Source organism: Anabas testudineus, chromosome 6 (assembly GCF_900324465.2).
Source record: "Anabas testudineus chromosome 6, fAnaTes1.2, whole genome shotgun sequence".
NCBI classification, from domain to species: Eukaryota; Metazoa; Chordata; class Actinopteri; order Anabantiformes; family Anabantidae; genus Anabas; species Anabas testudineus.
This window is the reverse complement of record NC_046615.1, coordinates 22,616,414-22,640,379: the sequence shown is the minus strand read 5'-3', so window position 1 is coordinate 22,640,379 and position 23,966 is coordinate 22,616,414. Positions and strand designations below refer to the sequence as shown.

At 40.6% G+C, this 23,966-nt stretch overlaps 1 protein-coding gene across 1 annotated transcript in view; it reads right to left on the bottom strand.

The window, feature by feature from the left end:
• The window catches only part of grm8b (glutamate receptor, metabotropic 8b), an 88,162-nt gene that overhangs the window by 26,594 nt on the left and 37,602 nt on the right, over window positions 1-23,966 (bottom strand). The window contains exons 4-6 of the mRNA XM_026366588.1: window positions 9,289-9,424; window positions 8,622-8,776; window positions 8,396-8,533 (exon numbers count right to left, since the gene is read on the bottom strand). Coding sequence (XP_026222373.1) covers window positions 8,396-8,533; window positions 8,622-8,776; window positions 9,289-9,424 — 429 coding nt within the window. The remainder of the gene's footprint in view (window positions 1-8,395; window positions 8,534-8,621; window positions 8,777-9,288; window positions 9,425-23,966) is intronic.

Below are 23,966 nucleotides of genomic sequence, written 5' to 3'. Positions count from 1 at the left end.
AAAAGTAACATAATTTGGATCAAAAAGATTTAACGACAATCTGTTTTTTTGTTCTCTGGAACTAACTGATGTTCACTAGTGTTGATGTCAAAGCAGCATAAGAACACAACACTACTGTACCTCCAGTGATTTAACAGCTGCTCATTTCATTTTTAAAGAGGCTATTAAGTCAAACAAAAGCCTCATTAATTATTCATCATCGTCCCCCCGAAAAACGTTATGAATGAACACGATTTAAGACAAAATATGAACAGTGCACAGCACGTTTGCCCAGGTGGAAACCAGCCACAATGTCATTGCCCTCCATGTTTGCTAACGAGCTTTGACGCTTGATGATGCTGATGATGATGAAACTCGAACACTGACGGAGGTGAGGCGGCGTGCTCACCAGACAGCTTCATCACAGCTGCTGGCATTTCAATTACACTTCACTTAGAGGGTAAATTTAATTTCTTCCCAACAGGAAGAATGTGCTTCTGTCAGTCTCTCTCTCGCACAGGCGGCCTTCTGTTTCAATTAGATTTAGAAATTAGATAAACAGCAAACTAATTACAGAGGTTACCAGTGACGGGATGAGTTTGGGGGAAACCTGCCGCTCTGTGGCTCCTCAAACACCTGAATATATTTACATTAATAGAGTCTCTTTATTGGCTTTGCTGTTTACGAGTACCAGCCTCTGTCAGCCTCATCAGCAGAGGATTAATAGAGATATTTTCTCACATCACTGATTCTGAGAGTGATAAAGACATGATTATTCATCTTGTGCTTATCTTCCTGTTTAAGAAGTGATTTACATATATAGAACAAACTGAATATCAAACTGAAAAATGTAACCCGAGTACACCTGAAGAAACCCGAGATAAATCCTCAGTTCTTGTTATTTTAGGTTTTTATTCAGACTCTATCAAAGTTTCAAATCTTAGCTATGAAATATTCTTTCAAGTCCTAAATCAAGTCCAACTAAATAATACAGGTAAGTGAAACCACAGGTGCAGAAGTCCTAGACAGCTAAGTTTTAATTTCACCCCAACAGGTCCTGGTTTCAGTCCCAAGTCAAGATGTGGTGAAAAATCTAACGGTCCCAGTCTCAAGCTAAGATTAAAATGTCCAGACAACATGTCCCAAACCAAGAGCGGTAAGTTCAGTGGAAAGAACCCAGTCACTGGTCAAACACTAAGTCCTAAGACTCAAATCAAGATGATTAGGTCAATAACAGGCACTAAGTCAAGAGCACACAGCCCACAGTCCCGTGTCGAAGTTGGTAAGTGCTTATTCAAGCCCCAAGTCAAACTTGTTAAGGCCAGAGACAGGTCCAGAGACAGGTATAGATCAGATCACATGAGATCCGTTTAGATCAGATCAGATCAGATCAGATCATATCAGATCATATCAGTTTGTTCTCTGCAGCTCCACACAGGCCTTTCACACACTGAGAAACAAAAACCTTCTCACAGCCATGTCCTTCCTGAGTGCCGCTCAACACTTCAGTTGTTTTGTCTCTGATATGGAGGCAGCATTTCTCCTTCACAAACCATTTCTGCTTTCAGACAGAAGAAAGAAAACACCCGGTCTCTGCCACTGCCGGCCTTGTCGCTGCTGAAGTTACTAAACTGAACAAAAGCAGCACTGAGGGAAAAAAAAACATCTACACGAGAAAACACAAAGAGGAGTTCAAATGCAAATCTGACTTTACATATGCGCTCGGTGCATTTCAAAAAGAGCTGCAACAGATAGGACAACAGAAGGAATAGTGTTGTTAAAAGGCAAGAATGCAATGGGGCTCTTAACTCAGCAAACACGTCGTTAAACAAAGCAGAACACAATCAAATATTCATGTTGTCTGGTGAAAGTGTGTTTGTGGAGTCCCTCGGTAAAAGAGTGAAAAACAGAAAAAGTTTCCCCAGAATAAAAGAAACTCTTTGTCCTCCACAACTCTTAATTCACTTCCTGCAGACACATCTGCTTTTCTTAAAAGACATGAAACTGTCCAACACCAAGCCACAAATAAATGAAAATGTGTGAGTACACCCCCGTAGTAAAGCTAAAAGAAGGTTGAAGAAGCTTGAACCATAAAGAACTAACATCACAGCAGCTCTGTTGAGTCCATCTGAACTCTTCCTTTTATGTGGCGACTGAGGATTCAATGACTGTGATACCTTTTAAAGTTTAATAGTTTTATTGTGTTATCTGTTTTATCTGTGCAGTACTACTAAGAAGAAGAAGAAGAAGAAGAAGAAGAAGAAGAAGAAGAAGAAGAAGAAGAAGAAATGGGTGTATATATGTATATAATTACATTTCAGGGCACAGGATGTCCCTCTATGGGGTTGTATTATTGCAGGAGTCTCCTCTATCTCTTCATATAAAGTAATCCAGCGTATTCAGAACTTACTGTAACTATCATTCCTGGCTTATATGTGTCGACTGTAAACTGTTGATCAAATTGATCGATTGGTATATTGATCTGCAGGAGGAGAGGTTATGAGATCAACAAAAACATCCCCCTGGAGAACAAGACTTTAGCTGTGATATTTATGGAAATCCGTCCTGGACTTTGAAAGACTCTGAACTACAGTGTTCCCTGTGAGATCCTCTTTGAAGGATATGAAAACGCTTGTCAAACCCGAATCAGGTGCTCAAATGACAAACATGTTGCCATGATCCAAACAAGCCTCTGTTTGCTGCTGTCTGCGCACAAACAAACACAACACTAATTATAGATCGCAATCAATGGAAGGCTGACAGAGAAGCTATCGACTGGAGGCTGCAGAGATCGGGGACGTCTTTGAGCCTCCAAGGTCCAGATCTCGACCTTCAAAGAGAAAGAGGAGCTTGACTGGAAAAATGATCTGAGACAGTTTTTCAGACTGATACGCAGAAAACGGGATTTTCTGGGAGCTCTGCAGTTTGCTTCACTTTACCCAGCATGCACCAGAATCCTTTCATAATCTATTCAATCAGACTTCAGGGGACAATTAATGGATAAATCAGTGCAATTAATACAAGGTTGTTTTTTTAATTGGTTGTGTAACTGCATGTTTATGGGTTTGGAAGGAAGCAAGTGGTTCTAGTTTGGGGGGGATACATGCACTGTATAGAGATGGTATCTCTGCATCAGATGATGTCATTTGGAGGAGTTCTGAAAGGGAAACGATTCAGGATTAAAACACTATCCAAGACTTTAACGCGACACCTATAAGGAAGACATTTCAGGGTATGTTACTATGGGTCATATCAGATGATAGGGACAAGTGGACGAGGTGCTCAGAAGCAGCGACAGCTGCAAAGGGGCGGCACAGTTGAGCAGCGGCGTTATTCCCGAGCGGTGTCTGACTGAACGTTTACCTCAGACCTCAGGCCACCATGTCTCATGGATATTTAATCCTTCTAATTAATTACAATTGATGAGTGGGCCTTTCCTGGTGCCCTCTGGGGAGACTGTACTAAATGTGCTCTAATTTCCAGCCGGTGAGATGCTCCTGAGGAGGCTTTTCTTCTCTTCTGGAAGGTTTGAAGCTTCCGTGCTGCAGAGATGCTTGATGATGAAAATACCAACCCACTGTTTCAAACCCAAAGGGATGAGTACAGTGTGGGATGTTTTAGATTTTGGGCTCTACTGGAATAGCAATCAGTGCGCTGTATAAGATTATAACGTGGCATATTTTCCCATGTGGGATAACAAAAGTAAAACATTCATTTCTTCTCAGCCCCATATTTCATATTGTTTTCATAGATACATTTATTCATTCTCTCTGGAAAACTTGCAACACTACAAATGACATTTATATCATTTTTAAATCTAAATTGGTCTTAGTGGAAATGTAACAGCACCTCCTTTTTTCAAATCATCATATGAAGAAACATTTTATAATTATAAAAGCTGCACTCACATGTTTTTATGGGAGATGTATCTGCAACTAGATTAACTTTTCTATCAAAGATCTAAAATCAATTAACTTTTACTTGAATATTTCAATCTGAGGCTGTAATAATCTAGTTATAATCTGGATTTGTGCGGAACCATTTTTACCAAACAGACTCTTTTTATTCCAGCTGCAGCAGAAAACTTTACAGTTAGCAGACATAGAAAAGTCTGAGTTGACTTTATCTGTACATTAGTAAAAAATATCATGCATATTAACTCTTATGAGCTGTGTTTCTTTTCATGATGTAGAGCAGAAAAACCTTCAGTGTGACACAGAACCCAGGCTGAACAGCTGTGATCAGGGTCAGTTGATTCAGAACCGGTCGTTGCTTTGATAAAGTGAAGATGTTTGTCTTTTTTCCTGCCTCCTGAAGTGAATGAATATGACCACAGGGGTTATTAAGGTCCTGATTTCAGATGATTTAGAGGCTCCAGGTTAGAGCTGCTGCAGGACGCCTCTCAGATAAATGTTCAGACGACCAGGCTGTTTGTGTTTTCTTGAGCTCCACTACTGTAACACAGGAACTCACAGAGATATGTGAGGCTTTCTTTATTAGACTAAAACAAATATGATGTGTGAAAATATGACACGATGGAACCTCACATACACTGTCCGTCAAGAAAAAAAAAAGAGCCTCCCATTAGATAATTAGTGTATGGATGATCATGCTTCTGCTAGAAACAAGTTATTGAACCTGAACTGATGCAGTGAGTAGCTTCTCATTTCTTAAACAACCGTGTGTGAAGACTCATCCTGTGGTCGTGGAAAAGATGTTAATATGTTTCAGAAGGGTCAAATTATTGACATGGAACAAAGAAAACATCTAAAGGGATTGATGAAACTACTAAAACTGGGTTAGGAACTGTCCAATGTATTATTATTATTATTACAAGATCTTGGAGGAAAAAAAAATTTGACGCTACTCTGGAATAAATGTTGAGACATTACAGAGACTTATTGAAACGTTAACACAGTGATGTGTGTAATGTGTGCTGTAATCTAAGGTACAGGCAACAAAATATTAGAGTGTGTGAGTGTATGTTTTTGGACGGGCAAAGTATGATTCAAGACACACACACACACACACACACACACACACACACACACACACACACACACACACACACACACACAGAGCTAACAGCTCTATACGGCTCTAAAAGACTCTGCAAACACCCACACATGCAGGTGGAAGCTTACCTGCTGACTCAGCTGTTTGTATGTCTGTGTGATGACTCTGCTACAAAACTCAATCTGGAGCCTTTAACACAACCAGTTGAGAGCTGCATCCTGACAGCAGCAGCAGCCTGATCAAAGCAGCCACTGAGTCCAGGTAAATACTCGCAGCGTTATCAGAGCAGCAGCTGGGACGCAGCAGCTATTCTCAGAGCGCTGACGCTGTTGTTCTGCTGTTTCGCTCCTGTCTGCAGCTGGCTGGAGGAGATTCTTGACTGCATTTACCCAGCACCTTCTACAAATCCCGTTTCGCGCATCGCACATGTTTGTTAAGGGATTGGGCCCTCGGTGGCCCCTTGTTCTACAATGAAGGTCCCCCTGAATGAGACAGGATTACATGCTGCTGCTGGGACTCTGCTGTCAGCACACAGAGACTCAGCAGATGAGAACTGGACTAGATCAGGGAAAAGAAAAAGGAAAAGTTCTTCTAACTCTAATGTACCTTTGTACATCTCCTTTCAGCTGCGGCCTGAATCCGTCAGAATGAGGTTAGAAGAAGAAGAAGAAGAAGCAATTTGTCATCACATTGTAGACACCACAAGAATCAGAGAAGCTTCTTTCTTTTCTAAAGTTCAATGTAACTGGTGTCAAATATTTTTGATATATGAACCAACTCCCATCTCAGCTGTCAGCTGTCATCATATTTACCAAATAAAAAGGATATTTTCACACTGTAGTGATCTCTTTAATTCAATTTTACAGTGTATAAGTGAAACAGGCCTAAACCTAACCATTAGTGCCTAATCAGGGTATTTTCAAGGTCGCACTCCGATGACGTGACGCAGGTCAGGGAGTGCAGTTTAATCCATCATTAGGATATAGAAAGAACATGGCTCATGTGTAAATCTGCCTAATGAACAGCTTCTCTAGTCTCCTTCAGGTGGCCTCCCTCACTAGTCCTCTTCTCACTCAGTTCTGGAGATGGCCTGTTGGTAGGAACTGCACAGATATACTGTTACTCAGCTGGCTGTAGTTTAACTCAGCTCTAACGAGTAATCCTCTGTATCTTACAAACACTCGTTAATATTCATTGTTACACTCAACTTGATTGAATGAACACTGGATTAATTACCGGCCGAGGCCGTCTGACGTTTCATGTCGCGGGGTTGAGAGCTCGGGGCCCAAAATGATTATCCAGCGTGTTAATTGTCAGTCTGTGGCGGTCGGTCACAAATCCAGCTCATGAATATAAATTGAGGTGAGGTTAAGTGTTGTGGAGCGGTCTGAGGAGACAACAGAACCTGTTAGCCCTCCAACACCAACCACCTCTCAGGTCCAAATATGCTTTGTCACCTGATCTTTGTCCTTGACTTTAAATATCTTTCTGAAATCATGCTGTACCAGATTTTACATTTACACTTTACTCAGCCAGGAACTCCACCTATGTGTTTCTAAGCAGCTAAGAGTGAGAAACTAATGGATTGTACACGAAGGAAACATCATTTAGCTCTGTTCTGAAGTAAGTGGTGTATAGTAATCTACACTATGGAAACATTTTGCACTGCTTTATTTCTGCACAGCACAGAATAGGCTTGCATGTACTTGCATTGCATGTAAAGTTTCTTGAGCTTGAAGAATGGCAATAACGTTAATCTTATTTTACTATAAAATCATCAATCGTTCACACAATGTGACAGGTCTCATATCAAAGAGAAATTCCAGGATTAGATGCACTGGAACATTCAGCATAACAAAGTAAATAAATGCTGAATCACCAGGTTTGCTTCCCCGCCTGCTCCTCCCTCATTGTCAAGAATAATGTATGTACAATTCTGCTGAATATGCTGCAGCACAGTTTTACATATTTAGAAATATTATAAAAGAACAAACAGCAAACATGGCTCCAAACAGCTTCACCTTCTGACCTACAGTACTGCACAGCTTGTCTTTATGACAACATGTTTACAGGGTATTTCATCACGCTGTCACCATCTGATGCCTCCATACCTTTAAAATATAAAACAGACATGGGTCTAATCAGGATGAGTGGTTGACAGATGAAACTATTAGCAGAAGACAGGAGGAAGAAAAATGCACCAGGTGCAGCATCAACAGCCGCGTAATGATTCTCATTACTTCAAATGTTCTTGTTGGAACAATGAGCTTCACAAATGAACAAAACAACACTAGATTCCTACTCCAATACAATTCACAAGCAAATGTTGTGTTTTTTACCCCACTACAAATTCTAATTAATTGGATTTTACATTTTCCTTAGTAGTAGTAACTACCAACTAACGTGTTTAAAGTAGTTCCACCTAAACCACCTCTAACTCTATATAATAATATATCTGTCATTTACTTAAGTGTCTTCTAAAAAGGGGTTTTGATGCAGGATATTCACCTGAATTAAGTATTTTTACACTGTGGCAATGTTTCCCTTGATTAATGATGAACTGTAAGTATATTTACTTGAGTACATACAATGTTGAGTAAATGTACTTCTGCTTTGCTCCAGTATTTTCATTTTACTGTCTATTTGTGCTTCCAGTACAAGTCAGACAGAACTGCTGTACTTTTTACTCTACTCTAAGTAATTTGCACCAGAAAAGTACAAAGTAAAGCAGTTTAAATCAACTCCACCTCAACCATCATGGAGAGAGCATCCTCTACAATGAAACCAGCCTGTAAGTCATCAGCACCTATAGGCAACACCCGCAGAACCCTCCACACACACTATCTCTGCAGCACAGAAAAAGACCAAGTTTTACTTTGTGTTTCTACCCTCTGAGCCTCCTCAGAACTGCTGAGTCAGCAGCAACATCCAAATCACTGCTGTGTAGTTTGGGGGCTTTTGACTCCAGGGAGTGAGCAGATTGACAGTAGAGGAACACATCAGATAGCCATGATGTGTTTTTGGTTGTAGCTGCAGGGGGAAGATATGTTCTTGGGGTAAAGGACAGAGTTTGAGTGAATTAACTTTCTCACTAAGTCATATCAGTTTATTTTATATCCTGAGATTACAGATCAGCCTAATGGGCTTCTTAGGTTAAAGAAACAGTTTGTGCTTCACTGCTGCCCACAGACAAAAAGACGGTAAGATAAGGCGAGGAGGAGACGGAAAGGAGAAGGAAAGAGGGAAGTAGATAAGTTAGAAAGAACAAAGAAAGAAGTAGAGAGGGTAGAAAAGGGAAAGGAGAAGTAGGGAAGAGAATCAAGATGTGGAAAAGGAAATAAAGAAAGGAGGAGGTAAGGAACAAACATCTGTTTTACCTTCAACCAATGTGTTTTCTTACCTGTGCATTTCTTGGGGCTGCCTGGCCTCTTGCCGTGCATCCCCAACTTACAGCCAAAGTTTTCCTCCCAGAACTCCGCGAACCACACGTTCCTGCGGTTGTTGGACAGAGAACGGCTCTTGAAGTACCGGTCAAACGCTGTCGAGAGAATAAAAAACATTTGAACAGCGGCGATCTCCCTCAAACTGTGATTAGGTTACCGCGACGCTTCGCCCCCTGTCCTCACCATCCACAGACGCCCTCTTGGGGAGGATGGTGACAGCACCTTCTGCCACCCGCTCCTGCTGGACCACGGGAGAGATCTTAGAGCCCCAGCTGTCAGAGCCCACCCACAGGAAGTGACCCGTCAGGTTCTGACGTTTTGCTGCATCTAGTATTCGCCTTAGAGGTCACAGGTGAGACAGGTGAGAGCGCACAGGGTCAGTCCTCACATACTGCTGAATATAAAGTTTTTTATATAACGTCTACAGCTCTGCTAATACCATCACAGTGACTACGCTAAAAGGCTGAGGTTAATAATCATAAAAAGAATAATAGTAATAGAGTTTAGCAAGTATGATGTTTACAGTGTTAGCATGCTAACACTGGCTAACTAGTACTATATCTATAATATCTACAATACTGGCTTTAAAAATGTAATAATATGGTCAAAAGGAGTATCAACAGCAAACACTTTTTAGATCTTACTTTATTTTACAAAATAATTAAATTCATAATGTGATCATAGTAATTTCAACCCTCAATAATAGCTAATAACTAATCTGTTCACATAGCAAAAGGTGAATATAATAATAATTATAATAAGATATTTTCATAAATCTGCAGAGACCCCCATCCACCTATTAATCTAATTACGTTTCAAAAATCAAACTTGTGTGTGTATGTGTTTGTACCGGATGTCGTCCTCGTTGGCGAACATGATGACAGCTCTGGCGTTAGGTGTCTCCAGCAAACGGAGCACGATCTTGTCGAACTCACCATGTCTCGGTTCCCGAGGAATCTTCAGAGACTGAGCGATGCACACTCCACCTGTGAGAAAGAGAAGGATGCTGAAAATCTACATAACAGGACCAGAACATAGTCTAGATGGTAACTGGGATTAGTTAACAGGGGTAAGTGTGCGTTCAAATTAAAACAACCAGTGCTGAGGACTGCATTTAAAATGGAATTCATTCAGGTAGTGACTCTGGAGCCACATGTGAGTTCAATATGTCTTTTGCAAGAGAAACAGCAGGACGAAAACAGAACACGGATAACACACACTCTGTCATGTGTATAGTAACCCCAGGTTCTATGAGTATAGACGTGTAGCCAGTCAGCATCAGAATCTTTCATCTCTAAAAAGAACTTTTAAAGTTCACTGTGATTCAGTTCCATCTGTTCTCCTGCTGCATTAGTCAGAATCAACAACAAGCTGTGTAACTTTGTATTTGGAGTTATGAGCTGTCCCAGATTCACTACGCGTGATAAAGTATGAAGCTCATGTTTCACCTGCTTTAAACGTCAGCGTGCCATTTATTGGCAACTCGTTACTCGTTACTGGGACCAAATGTTTAAGTAGCGTTCCACATCACCTCAGCATGTGACCGCTGTCATCGGTCTCAGTTTGGTTTCAGTAATGAGCATGAAGGATACCAGGTTTAGGAACAAAAGTAAAGTCCTGGGAGACTTTGATGATGTGCCCCCTACATCTTCTCCTGTCATAATTTAGTGTTCTGGTCCTTCAACAGCAGAATTGTAGAGCTGTGGAGCCAATCAGCATCATTTCCCATCTCATGTGGATTCTTGGTTGGACTGTGGAAACTAACTTACAGCAATTTGTAAAAACTTAACTCTATGAAACAACTTTAGAATTACTTATTATTTGCTCTAAATTCTACACCATGGTGACAGATCACTATAGGTCTCTAAAAACTGAGTCTGTGTAGGTTTTGTTATTTAGTTTGCTTCAAAAAACCAGAGACACTATGTATAATCACATTCTTACCCTAGATGACTTAGTATTGACCTCAATTAAGAATCTCAGAGTTATTTTTGATCAGGATATCTCCTTCACTTCATACATAAAAGAAATCTCTAGAACTGCTTCTTCCACCTGAGGAACATTGTTAAAATTAGGAACATCCTGTCCCAAAGTGATGCTGAAAAACTAGTCCATGCATTTCTTACTTCCAGACTGGACTATTGTAATTCCTTATTAATAGTTTGTCCCAATAACTCATTAAAAAGTCTCCAATTAATCCAAAATGCTGCAGCCAGAGTTCTGACTGGAATTAGTAAGAGAGATCATATTTCTCCAACGTTAGCTTCTCTCCATTGGCTCCCTGTAAAATCCAGAATTGAATTTAAAATTCTTCTCCTCACTTATAAATCAAGCTATCAAGCTCCTCTCCTGTGGAACCAGCTCCCAGTTCAGGTTCTGGAGGCAGACACCCTCTCCACATTTAAGACTAGACTTCAAACTTTCCTTTTCTTTTCTTTAATCTTTCATTAACTTTGTCATATTCCTCTCCTGTAGTTGTGCCTCCTCCTTTCTGTCTCCACCTCAGGTTTCTTGCCCTATAACTAAGTCACCTCACTTTCATGCCATCATTACTAGCGCCAGTAGACATTTCCTTAGTATAATAGGTTGAAATAACTCGCTAACACAAACAACATGAACCTAATTGGGAGACAGTCTCTTCTAGACACACTTCTCTGCAGGGCTCCGGTGTTTGTGTATTTCTGCAGAACTATAATTCCTGCTTTAAGGCAATGAAGTGTTTAGGGATCAAGAACTGAATCCAAGCCCAGGTAAAGTTCCTAACACCTCGAAACACTGGAAGAGTTAGAAAGAGCCACGAGGGTTGGAAATGTTCCAGGACATTTGGAATTTTCAAAGCAGTTAGAACTCATTGAATTAAGTTTAGTTTGAAGGTTCATTTGTCACGTTAAACAAACCTTAGCACAAGGTCTTCCATCAACAGATGGGAGTTTGCTCTATTGTCAACATGGTTCAAAATGTTTAAAAGCATGTTTGATTTTTCAGCTTCTGAGAAAAGAGAGACTAAAAGGTTTTCACAAAACAATATTGCAGTTCGATCTCAAGGTTTCCTCTTTATTACAGTTTTATTCACGTCCTTTAATGTTATGACTAGCTGCTCTATTTCCTTTACTCCGCTGCTGTAATCAGCTGATTTTCCTTCAGGGTTCAGCAATAAAAGTGAATGTTTTCTCTTCATCTCCTTCTTGACACATCATTAAAGTCTCTGCTTTGGCCTCAGTGAAGCCTCCGATGCTAGAAAACACTTGAAGTTTGGGACATTGTTCCTGCAGTGTCACCGCTGGGACAGATAAATGAGAGCAGTGGTGGAGGTTTGAAGATGAACTAATGCCTCTGACATAAAAAGTACAGGAGACACTGCAGAGGAGATAAACCTTAGACAGTAAACCGTTCCAACTTAATTGGCTTGGGGGGGATTTTTTCCGGGTGTAAGAAACAAGAGTCACAGCTGAAAATAATCACGTCTGGTTAGTCTGACCTCAATTATTGAAACAGCAGAGCCGTCTGAGAGGTTTTTAAGGACATAGAACCAGAGCTGGGGAGTTTAAGGTTACTGCAGCAAAGAGATAAAAAGGTAGAAATATATCTTAACACTGAACACACACACACACACACACACACACACACACACACACACACACACACACACACACACACACACACACACACACACATATATATACACACAGCAGAATAAGTATGTGAACCTGTTGAAAGTTTTGCCGTTTTCTGCATTCATTTGTCATAAAACATGATCTGAGTATGATCAAGAGTATTAACAACTATGATGTGCCTAAAACAATAACACAAAACCAGGTTCTTCCTGTAGCTGTGGATCGGACCTGCACAATGTTCAGGAGGAATTTTGAATTTTAGTCCATTCTTCCTGCAGAACTGCTTCAGCTCTGTCTTATTCTTTAGACGTCTCATGTTTGTGGCTCTCTTAAAGTCGTTCCATAACATCTCTTTTGGGTTGAGGTCTGGGCTCTGACTTGGCCACTAAAAAGGAGGATTTTGTTTTCTGAAGTTAAGTTTTGGGTCATTGTCTTGTTGCATCACTTAATTTCTACAGAGTTTCAGCTGACATACAGACATTCTCACATTATACTAAAGAATTTTTCGATACACTTGGGAATTCATCTTCCCCCAATTAATGCATGCTGGCCAGGCCCTGATGCAGCAAAGCAGGCCCAGATCATGATGTTTCCTTCACCATACTTTACAGCTGGGATGATGTTTTCATGATGATATGCAGTGCCCTTTTTATGCCAGATGTAGTTCTGTGTGTTCTTTCCAAATAGTTCAACATAATGTCATCAGTCCACAATACTGCTGTGTAGTGTCAATGTGCTCTTTGGCAAACTTCAGGCATGCAGCATGTTCTTTTTAGTAAGCAGCAGCTTCCTCCGTGAACTGAAGGAACAATTTACAATTAAGAAACATTTTACTTACAGGAGACTCATGAACACAGATGTTAGCCAGTTCCAATGATGGCTTCAAATCTTTGTCTGTCACTTGGGGTTGTTTCTTTACCTCCAGACTAAATGTCTTAACTTATGGTGACACCTGACTCCTGAAGCTTTTTCGAGATCATTATTCCAAGTGTTCACATAATTTTCCCAATAGCACTATGAGATTTTTATGGTTGTTCTCAATAAAAAGAAGAAAGATCAAAATCTGGTCTGGTACACCACAATCTGTGAGAGGCTAGAAGATTCAACTGAACAAAGCTTAAATAATTACTGACACAAAATGATGGCATTGGTTCAAAAGTGGAGTCATTATAAAAGTAATTCTAATTGATTTAGTGGAATGTGACTATTGGTAACAGATTTCACTCAAAATCACTGACGTCAACCTTAAGATGCTAAAGCAAAAGTCAAGGGGACACAAATAATCATAATTAGTAATATTAATCTGGATTAAATTTTATTGCCATCCATGTACAGTAATGGTTTGGATATTTCTGTCTAGTCCAAAGTAGTAAAAAGATGGATTAACATGGATTTGATGAGTACAGTATAAAAATGACTCACTGGATTCAAGCAAACAGCAAATTAATTTTATATTTATTTGGATCTGAAAGGAATCTTTAAATGTTCTTTCCTAGAAACCTCAGAGTAAATTATAAAGAAGTTATGAACCTGTGAAATAAAGCGAACCATCACTTCACTGTTGGTAAAATACGGTATAATATTCCTGAAATGTCATGGAGTTCAAGTTTTATCTCTGTTGAAGAAAGAGGAGCAGTGTGAGTTCAGATCTCGTCTATTCAGGCTGATCTCAGAGGCTGCAGGGCGAAGGCAAGATAAAAACATTTAAGACCCTGCTGCCATTATCATCGCCACTCTATCCACGACGAGCGGAGGGGCCGACTACAGTCACTCCCCGAAGACACAGCTTCATTCAGGGTAAAATTGATTCCATTCTGAACTCATTTCTGAATTACACAGGTCTATCAGGCCATCGGATTGGAGTTCCAACATCTCTTATATATGAGCTGCTTTTCAAGGATGGTTTGGGATTATGTGTTTGAGGTTTAAAGGTCAAGCTGCTCAGAGTGTGACGTTAACAAAATGGATGAGTAACTATTTAACTTACTGCATGTGTCTGGACCATGAAAACTCAAAACTAAGACCTTTGAATTATTATATAAAATCTTTAATGTTCTTTTGTGCGACGGTGTGACATTCAGAAAACCTTAGCTACACATACTTTATATATATATAAACGGCTGATTTTCATGTAATGGAAACGCAGCTGATCCACTAAGTTGTGTCATTAATGTCTTTGCTGCGTCCAGAGAAGAAGACTGATGTGGTATCACACTGCAACAGCTGTGGAGAACACTACAAAAGGAAGATGGTTCACATTCTGGGGAAGAGACTGGAGCAAGACCAGAAACAGGAAACACCTGCCGTCAGAGAGCATCAGTTCCAGACTGGTCGCTGTTGTAGACCAGGACCTGCCTCCCATCTTCAACCACTCGTCACTGAGCATGACTGATCATGGTACAGACACTGAATGGAGACTTTACAATCTGTGAGATGCTTTCAAAACTATTTATTCCAGAAGTCAAAAGCCTCAAACCTGCCTTTGATTTAAATTGGACAGATCACTTTGTAGGTTTCAAAAGTATCAACACACATCAGTGAAATAAATAAATAAAATACTTTTTACGTCTCATTTTATATTAAATGTCCTTGTTTTCATTTCACCCACAGATGCCTTTAGAAACCGTGTCCACGTACTGTCGCTGCACATTCTTCTTGTGCTTAGTCATCCTTCACACAGCTTGCCCCTGTTGTTCAAGATTACCTTTGAGCAGCTGTAATAGGGGACTTGAAACAACTAGAAGATGAAACATATTGTCTCATCTGAGCAAAGCTTCGACCAAAGTAAGGGATGGTTTGACAAACGCATCTCGCTATAAAGCAGTATTTAAACTAGAATGACTGCATTGCGGTTGTATTCCTCCTCTAACCAGTGGCGTTGTAGTTCAGACACAATATTGTCCTAACTCATTATGTAGTTTATGGACAATCCAACCAGATGTTTGTCCCAGATTTAATAAAAGTCCTTCTAGAGATATATCATTGACGAGAATGGGACATACACAAGGTCACAGTGAGCTTGACCTTTGACCACCAAACTGGAAACAGTTCATCATTGAGTCCAGATGGACAGTTCCCTCAAAGACTTCCTTAAATATCACGTTAGTGGCCGTAGATATGGATGGATGTCTCTGTCCTGAGCTATCGCTGGCACTGAGGCATAAAATAAACACTTCACAGCCTTTTTGTCTGCAGACGTACTGTACGTCTTCGATAGAGCCCAGTTTTTGCTGAGAATAGATTCAGACAGAGACACACGCAGCCAGTGCTGTTTCATTTACAGATAAACGACAGATAGACGACTGTCTCTTGTTTGACCTTATAAGTGTTTTAGTTGTTGAAACTACATTCAGGGAATCAGCGAGCGGAGAGGTTCAGTTTTAACGGACTCCGTCTGTGCTGCTGCAGCTGCAGCTCTCGTTTATATGCAAACACGAGATGCAGTGCACGGAGTGTGAGATGCTGCTCACTTCAGTGTGAGATGGTAATATTTAAAACTGACGTGTTGATATGAAGATGCCAACATGTGGAAACATGAGGTATTCATCACGAGCCTTAATGAAGCCCCGGGGAGAGCGAAGAGACGAGTTGCTGAGTACTGATGTTATTTATACACAGACACCCGGAGAATTGGCCTCATTTTAGTGACACAAAAGCTGCTTTAGAGCTTTATGTACTGTATCTGTTTATTTGTGACATCGTCTCGACTGGTCTCAATCAGCAAAACATGAATAGTCTCTCAAAACATCTTTTTAGTGCTTCTCATCCTGCAGTCATCTCTATTCCTTCATCTTATTGTCTCCATTAATACGCAGCTGAGGTTTTATTGCATCATGTGTGTTTGACAGCTTCAGTGTATCACAACAGGTCAAATCAAGCTACACATCACTTTCCTTCTTAAAAATGTATAAAGCTGTAATTCTCCTGCTGTGATGTGACTTCAACAACATGAAAACATTTTAACGCCTCGATGTCTGTTTATGACTTTACAGCCCTAAGCCTGAGATCTAAATCACAGTATATTTAATTTATTTCATCTCAGTAGTTTAATACATTGAAATGGCTCAGTAATTTCCTAAAACTGCTGAGTACTGCAGATCCTATCAAATCTTATTCAAACACAAGTAAATACTGAATTAGTTGGATTATTTTCAGCTGCTAAATTAAACATTTGGTGCTTTAGTGAAGTATTTGGGGCAGCGGGACATTAGAGGGTGTGTGTGTTCATGGTAATGAAGGGATGTGTCACCCAGAGTAACGCCGTAGCTCAGTGTTGTATTTTAAAATAGTTTTTGGTTGAGTTGTGGCCCTTAATTTTACATTAGCCTTTCAAAATAAAGGTCTTCTGGGTCTGACCTCCTCCACTGTGAAAGCCTACATCACTTATTTAATTTTAAAATATTTAATGCAGTAACTCATGACATGCTGGGAACTGGACATTTTACATGAACTTTTACAGATCTCAGTGATGATGAACAGTGTTGAGACTCTGCTGATCTTCACTCTCCTGAATCCAATTTACCACAGAGAATCTCAGCTGATTTTATCTCAGTACAACAAAGTGAAACATACACCACTATGTGCTCACACACAAAGTTTTGGATTATAAGAACACAGCCAGCACTCTGAGATATACATCTCTCCCAAATAGTTTTATTTTCCTTTCATACATATTACTTTATACTTCCCAGAAACATTAATAAAAATTTCAATTACACAGGGATGTTGACAGGATTGAACTGAATCCTTAACCTGCGTCAGCGAAGTCTTGCCTCTTGTTAACCACACCTATCAATCTGAACAGTGTTTCATACACTGGACAAAAGTTATGATGCACAACATGCTTGACCAGAGAGGCCTGGAGTCACGACACTCCCAAAACCTGATTAGCCCCTGCCACGTGATTTGCACATGCACACAGATCTCATCAACGGTGACTCAGTGACTATTTCAGTAGGACAACGCCAGGACTCACTGTGGACATGCTACAGCATCGTGGCTTTGTAGACACAGGGTGTCTGTACTTGACTGACCTGCTGCATTATGGAGACAAGATTCAGACAATGGTGACCACAGACCGTCGAGTAGCTGAAGTCTTATATCCCAGCAAGAACAATTAATCTCCGAAGTTCCCAAAGGATTAAAATGTGCAATTAAAAGCAAAGATGATGAAACACAGTAGTAAACATGATCTGTCCCAACTCGTTTTTGTGTTGGAACGTTTCAAACTCTAAATTTGCTTTTATTTATTGAAAGAAACGATTTATCAGGTGAGTCAGTGAAAACATAGAAAACGTCGTAGTAAGACAGAATACATGTGTCTAAACGAGAGGGATCAAGGTAGAAGCGTTAGGTTACAGGGGGCTGAGGTGAAGAAGGTGCAGGAGTTTAAGTACTTGGGGTCAACAGTTCAGTGTGATGGAGAGTGTGGAAAAGAGGTGAAGAGGCGAGTGCAGGCAGGTTGGAGCGGGTGGAGGAAAGTGTCAGGAGTGTTGTGTGACAGAAGAGTGTCAGCAAGACTCAAAGGAAAGGTGTACAAGACAGTGGTGAGACCAGCTCTGCTCTATGGGTTAGAGACGGTAGCAGTGAGAAAGAGACAAGAGGCTGAGATGAAGGTAGCAGAGATGAAGATGTTGAGGTTCTCCTTAGGAGTGACCAGGTTAGACAGAATAAGGAACGAGTACATCAGAGGGACGGCTCACGTTGCCTGTGTTAGCGACAAAGTCAGAGAGGCCAGACTGAGATGGTTTGGACATGTTCAGAGGAGGGATAGTGAGTATATTGGTAGAAGGATGTTGGAGATGGAGCTGCCAGGCAGGAGGACAAGAGGACGGCCAGAGAGGAGATATATGGATGTCTTAACAGAGGACATGAGGTTGGCTAATGTTAGGGTAGAAGATGTTCATGATAGAGTGAGGTGGAAAAGGATGATTCGCTGTGGCGACCCCTGATGGGAAAAGATGAAAGAGAAGAAGAAGTGAAAACACAGAAAACAAACTCAAATTTACTGATTTTATGTTTGTATTGTATTAAAAGTCTCAACTTTTCTGTAACAAGCGGGAATTTTGCTGAATGTCTTGTTCTCAAAAGATACACATTAAAATCTTTGCTTGATTTTACTGGCTCCATGTCGAGAGTTGTAGAGTAACTGACAAACGAACACCACCTTCCTGAATGTGAAAGTTACAATCACATATTAATCAGTAAGTATCTTATTACATTATGGGGCCTTTTCTCACTCATTTATAACCAAACTGTGCACGATAATACACCTAAACCAGAGAGATAACGATCAGCACACATAACATGATTTTAATGAGGTTTAGCCTCAGCTGAAACTTTTCCAGTAGGAAAACTAAAGTGGATATTCAGCCGCTGACGTTTCTCCAGCTGTGCTCACATCCACTAAATTGACTATGGGTGACAAAGTGGAAAATAATCAGTTAACAGACGCTGCATGAAATGTTGCCATGTACAATTTACAAAACACACACAGATGTGATATGTGGGAATGTGCCCCCATTTCCTGTCCAAAGTAAGGAAATCCTGCTGTTTCTAACAGGCTGATGATTTACTTTAAGCTCTGCAGGGAGCATCTGAGTCTGAAGCTGCTGGACTGGACTGAAGTGAACTCATTAAACACGCAAAAAACGCAATTATTTCATGTAAGAAATGACCTGCAGTCTGTTGAATATGTCCCGGATGTTTCATATATAGTTTTTAAACTACGTTCACCTCGCATCACAAAAATTCCCAGAGTCAAAAGTGAGCAGGAAGCTGAAGGCCTGGTCGTTCACACACAGACACGAGCTCTAATGCAGCGTTGTTTTAATGATGTCGAATCAAATGAAGCGCACTGGAGGGGGCACATGACCAAAGAGGAGGAATAATACAATTTCACTTTGTTTTTCAACTGAGCCGAGGAAAGTCTCGCAGCGGGATCTACTGAACTCAAAGTCGGAGCCCGTAAACACGCCTGTGAGCATTCAAAGGCATGACGTCTAATGGAATCATGGGCAATAACAGATATCATTAAAGCTGGCCTCTGGCAAAGCCTTTGGACTGACCTTTCAATTAACAGTTCACCATGGCTGCAAGTGTTTATCACCATGCAACCCCCAACCCCACCCCCACCCCTCGCCCCATTCCAAATCCTGAGTCCCAGTGACAGATAGAAACAGGACGTATGTGCCCACTCGGCTCTTTCATTCCTCGCCTGTGAGCCGCTGCACGCTGACCATGAAAGGTTTCCTGGGTAACACATGCACGGCCCGACTTGAAAGCCAGATGAAACAAGTGAAGCAGTGTGTCCGCGAAGCTCTCGCTGCACACACAGGCAAACGTCTCCCTTAAACTTCAAAGCACCTTCCTGGCTTCTTTGAAATTCTTCGGGAGTCTTCCCTCAAGTCAGGAGTCAATAGTTGGAACCTGCGAGTTAAACAGAAATCGTCTAAAGTCAACACTTATTAGAGCCGATCGGTTTACCAGATCTGAAATCAGCACTGTGAGCACTGTTTGAAGAGAGTCGCCAATAACTAAAAACTAATGCTCAGAAGCTACAGCTGTTCTTTAAATGTGTCCGAGGGCTACTGCATGTTTTCCATATCTCCCCAACAGGCCACCGTCGAAGTGGTTCTGCCTGCTCAGACAGCAAATGATCACAGATATCAACCACATTTGAAAACCACTGCTTTTATTTTACCAAAGCCAGAATTATTTAGTCTACAACTTTCCGAGTTCAGCTTAGTTGTAATTAAACTTGCTGTCAGATGTGATTTAAATGCTTTTGGTTCGTTCACATTCGTACGCAATTTGGAAATATTTGTGCCGTGTATCAATGGAAATCTGCTTCGACAGAACTGATCATTGAGGCAACACAGATGAAAACAGATGAATCTGCTAATTGTGCTCCTGGCTGGGATGTTAGTATCACTAGCTGCTGTTTTTAGCCACTAATGCAAAGTTCATTATTTGTATCATAAATTCAAATAATCTTATTTTTTTCTGCAACACAGGAGCAGTTTGAAACTTGAAAATCAATGATCTCAGGCATCAACAGCGAACACTTAAACAATCAGCTTCTAACAGTTTAATTGTCCAATTTCACAAAGGTGTCAGACAGTAAACAGCCCGGTGCCTTCTGGGAGCACAACAGCAAAATGACAGCAATAAAACAAAGAGGGTGACGTGTGTGTTGGTTCCATATTCAACCACGAGTTGGAAATGCTGCAGTTAAATCCAGAAACCAGTCAGTGAACAGAGCATGTTTCTCCCCACATATTGTTCTATACAGGAGCTTTGTGTAAGTCATTAATACTCAGCTTATCAAAGTCTACAGGTCTCTACAAATGAAGTGCTTCTTTTTACGCAGCTGCAAACAAAGAACCTGTTTTTGGACTGAAAAACCTCAGTTCTACACGTCTACAAGCCAATTAGTGCTGAGTATGAATTCCAAAAAGAGTCAAAAACGCACAAAGAGATTTTGCACATTGTGCATTTGTTTGAAAATTAATCAGAAAGTAAAGCAGCAGATTTTTCTTTCCTCATTAAAATTAAGTTTCCTTCAGGTTTCAGTTTCACCTAAAACGTTAATGAGCTAATTTAGAGCATCATTATATGACTAGTGGAGCAAATGGGGAGGTGGAGGAGGATGGTGATGGTCCATATGTCTGCAAGCAGTGGTTCTCTCTCACAGCCTGCCTCAACATCTGTCTATTTCCTGCTGACAAACAGGAGGAAGGATGAAAACGAAGAAAGCCATAAGACCCAGAGCTGGTTTCATTTGAATATTCATAGATTTATTTCCGGAAAATCATTATTTAAATTATTTTAATTTACTGAAATACTCACACTATGATCTGCTGAGTCATCTGAACAAATGATTCATATCAGTGTTCAGTACGTCCAACGTGTAAAAGCACCAGCGTGGTCTTTTAAGGGCAGGGTTAGGGTCAGGTTAGGGTCATATTTGATTTTTACAACATGCGTCTTCACGTCGGATGACAATAAACCGAACTCTGTTTTCAGAGGATTTCTGTGAGCGTTCTGCAGCTTCACATCTATTTTCCTTGTTACCCCACACTTGAAATACTGCTGCTGCTGGATGAAGTGTCAGGACGGGGCGGGTCTGTCCTCTCGCAGTGGGAGTGGGTGATGCAACCCACCGTAACAGCTCATCACTGTAACTCACTCAGGACCTGTGTGATACTTCAAGGTTGTTCGGTGTCCGTCACAGAAAGCAGAAATCACTAATCCCCGTTCTCTTGATACACAAGGAGAAGCCGTCTCCTCCTGGAACGGGATTTAGTTTGATTTGGAAGTTGCTGAAACAAAGCTTCACCCACTACTGTCTAATCAGCCAGAGAAGTAGATTTTAACGGTATACATGGGTTTTAACATGAGGTTTGACTGTTCAGTTTACTGTTGGATATCTTAACTAACCTAAAGCACAACAAGCATCTGTAGCACGAAACACACAGCAAACACCGGACAGAGTCAGTGAATGAACTATTTATAGCTGCGTGGAGCGTTACTAAACCTGTTCACGGTTGTGTTGGGACTCGCAGAACTTGGTTAAGGTTAGAGAGAGGTTATGATCTGGTTTAATAGAGAAAACTACAACTGTGACTCTTATGCTTTCAACAAAACCACAATCTTCATCTAAGATTATGCAAAGAAGTCAATTGAAATGGATTGATTGATTCATTACTGATGCCTATGCTGCTTTACGATCTGCTGCTTTGGGATAGGCCTGATAACTTCACAGCATCTACAGCATCCTTTATCTGGAACGCCACAACAACTGTATGATGGAGGTCAGGTTAAAAGAAGTGGACATATCAATAATGTATGATATCAGATTGACTTCTGTTTGTTTACCTGGTTAACAAACAATGTTAGTGTTTGTCTGCTTATCACGTACAAACTGCATGTTCACTGTTATCTATCTGTAATTCGGGCTGTTTTTATTTTAGCTTGATAACGCTAACACTGACAGTCAGCACCAAATACATGATTAACCTTTAGTAGCTACATCCTGAGGTTTTAAACCAACAACAAAACTAAAACATTCAAAAAGACGAGTTCAGGATTTGCAGGTGAAACACATTTTGTGTTACTGTGAGCAGAGCAGAGAAAAAAAAAAGCTTTGTTCCAATTTATCTTCCGCTGCGTCCTCGATGTCGTTAACGAGCTCTGGATAATTGGAGCACTCGGGGTTCCCTGCAGCTGATGATGTATTCAGCGAAAGCTTCTCATATCAAACCTCCTCCCTCACTCTGAGGACTGTGATAGAGAAAGAAGAATAGACCTCACAACGGGATCCGTCTTTCACATTTGTTTCTTTAAGTGCGAGTCACAAAAAGACGGCAGAAGATTCTTGTAGCTGTAATTTGCAGTTACTAAAACGCCTCAGAGGACACGGGAATGCTGCAGAGCTGATTTGAGGTTTTAGTTTAGAAGTGAAAATCTGCAAAAAAGGAACCAAACTGGGAAAAATCAGTGGCCTTTCTGATATGCAACTCTTTTTACAAGTCAAAGATCAGTAATTCAATAACCGACTAATAACTCACTTTAACATGTGTAATATAATTGTGTGTGCGTCTACTTGGAGTCGGCGGGGCTTGACGTACAGGTATCCACAGTTCATACACAGTCTGACTGGTTTAGTACAGATACCTCAGGTCAGTTTGCTGCGTTGGGTTTTGGTTCCTTTGCTTGACCTTGGATTCCTACATAGAAAACATTCGTCTGTTTATGTTTTTTACTTGGTTCTTTTTGCAATAATGGAAAAAAAACAGTCCTGCCTGTTCTTGAACTCTTTACGCCGCTCTTCCAAATTACAGGCTTTTTCCTCTGAGTGCAGCTGCCTCTCACCTGCTCCTCTCCCCGCCATGTTCAATTGGCTGCTCCTAATGGACACCAAGTGTTTTACTTGTTTGAGGAAAGGTGAGCTGCCGAATACAGATGAGTCCTTTTACTCTAACTTGTTCCAAGGGAGTATAGGTGGAGGAATCCCTTGCTATGAAATATTCATTGACTCCTCAGGATGCATGCAGAGAGGAAGGTGCTGCTTTCCAGGAAAAATGAGAAGAAATAAGTGAGAGATGATGAGGAAATTAGTACCAATGGAAGAAGGAAAAGAAAGAAAACAAAGGACAAAAGTAAAGAGGTGAAAGTGAAAATGGGCTAAATGGAGACAGGTGAGGTTGTCTCTTATATCAGAGCGAGAAAGCGAAAAAGAGTTTAAGGGATAAAGAAGAAGAGAAGGAGCCGAGAAAAAGAAGAGAAAGAAAAGCAGATTATCTCCTGCAGGCTTTCACACTTCTCAAAAAGTATAAAGACGGGAGTTTTTCCACAGCGACTGATCCGACAGAGCGTCAGCGAAAATACAACACCATCACTTCCTCCATTTAATCTGCAGCACACGCAGCAAGCACTGTGCCGTTTGACTGAAAACAGTTTGAATGAGAGGAATATCTACAGCTGAGTTCAGAGGAAGGAAAGATGCGTTTCCTGCTACATTTCCTCTTTATTAAAACATCAAAAGTGAACTGGGAGGCAGGTCGTCAGCTGCTGTCTGCATCGCCTTCATTTTCTTGACAGACGACTGAAACTGTTTCCTGACGACCGCTGCTGCATATTCATGGCACTTTTAGAAAGTTATTACACTGAATTTCAACATTACAGTGGTGCATGAAAGTTTGAGAACCCTTCAGAATTTCTGCATAAATAAGATCTAAAATATGATCAGATCAATTCTAGACTAGATGAAGGAACTCCAATTAAATAATTGATGAAATACATAAAGTTAATGTTAATCAACCTCACGGATTCAGCTCATTTGAAGGGAAATTAAATCAGGTGTTTTAACAATTTTCTAAAGACCTTAGAAGAAGAGTTGTTGATGCTCACC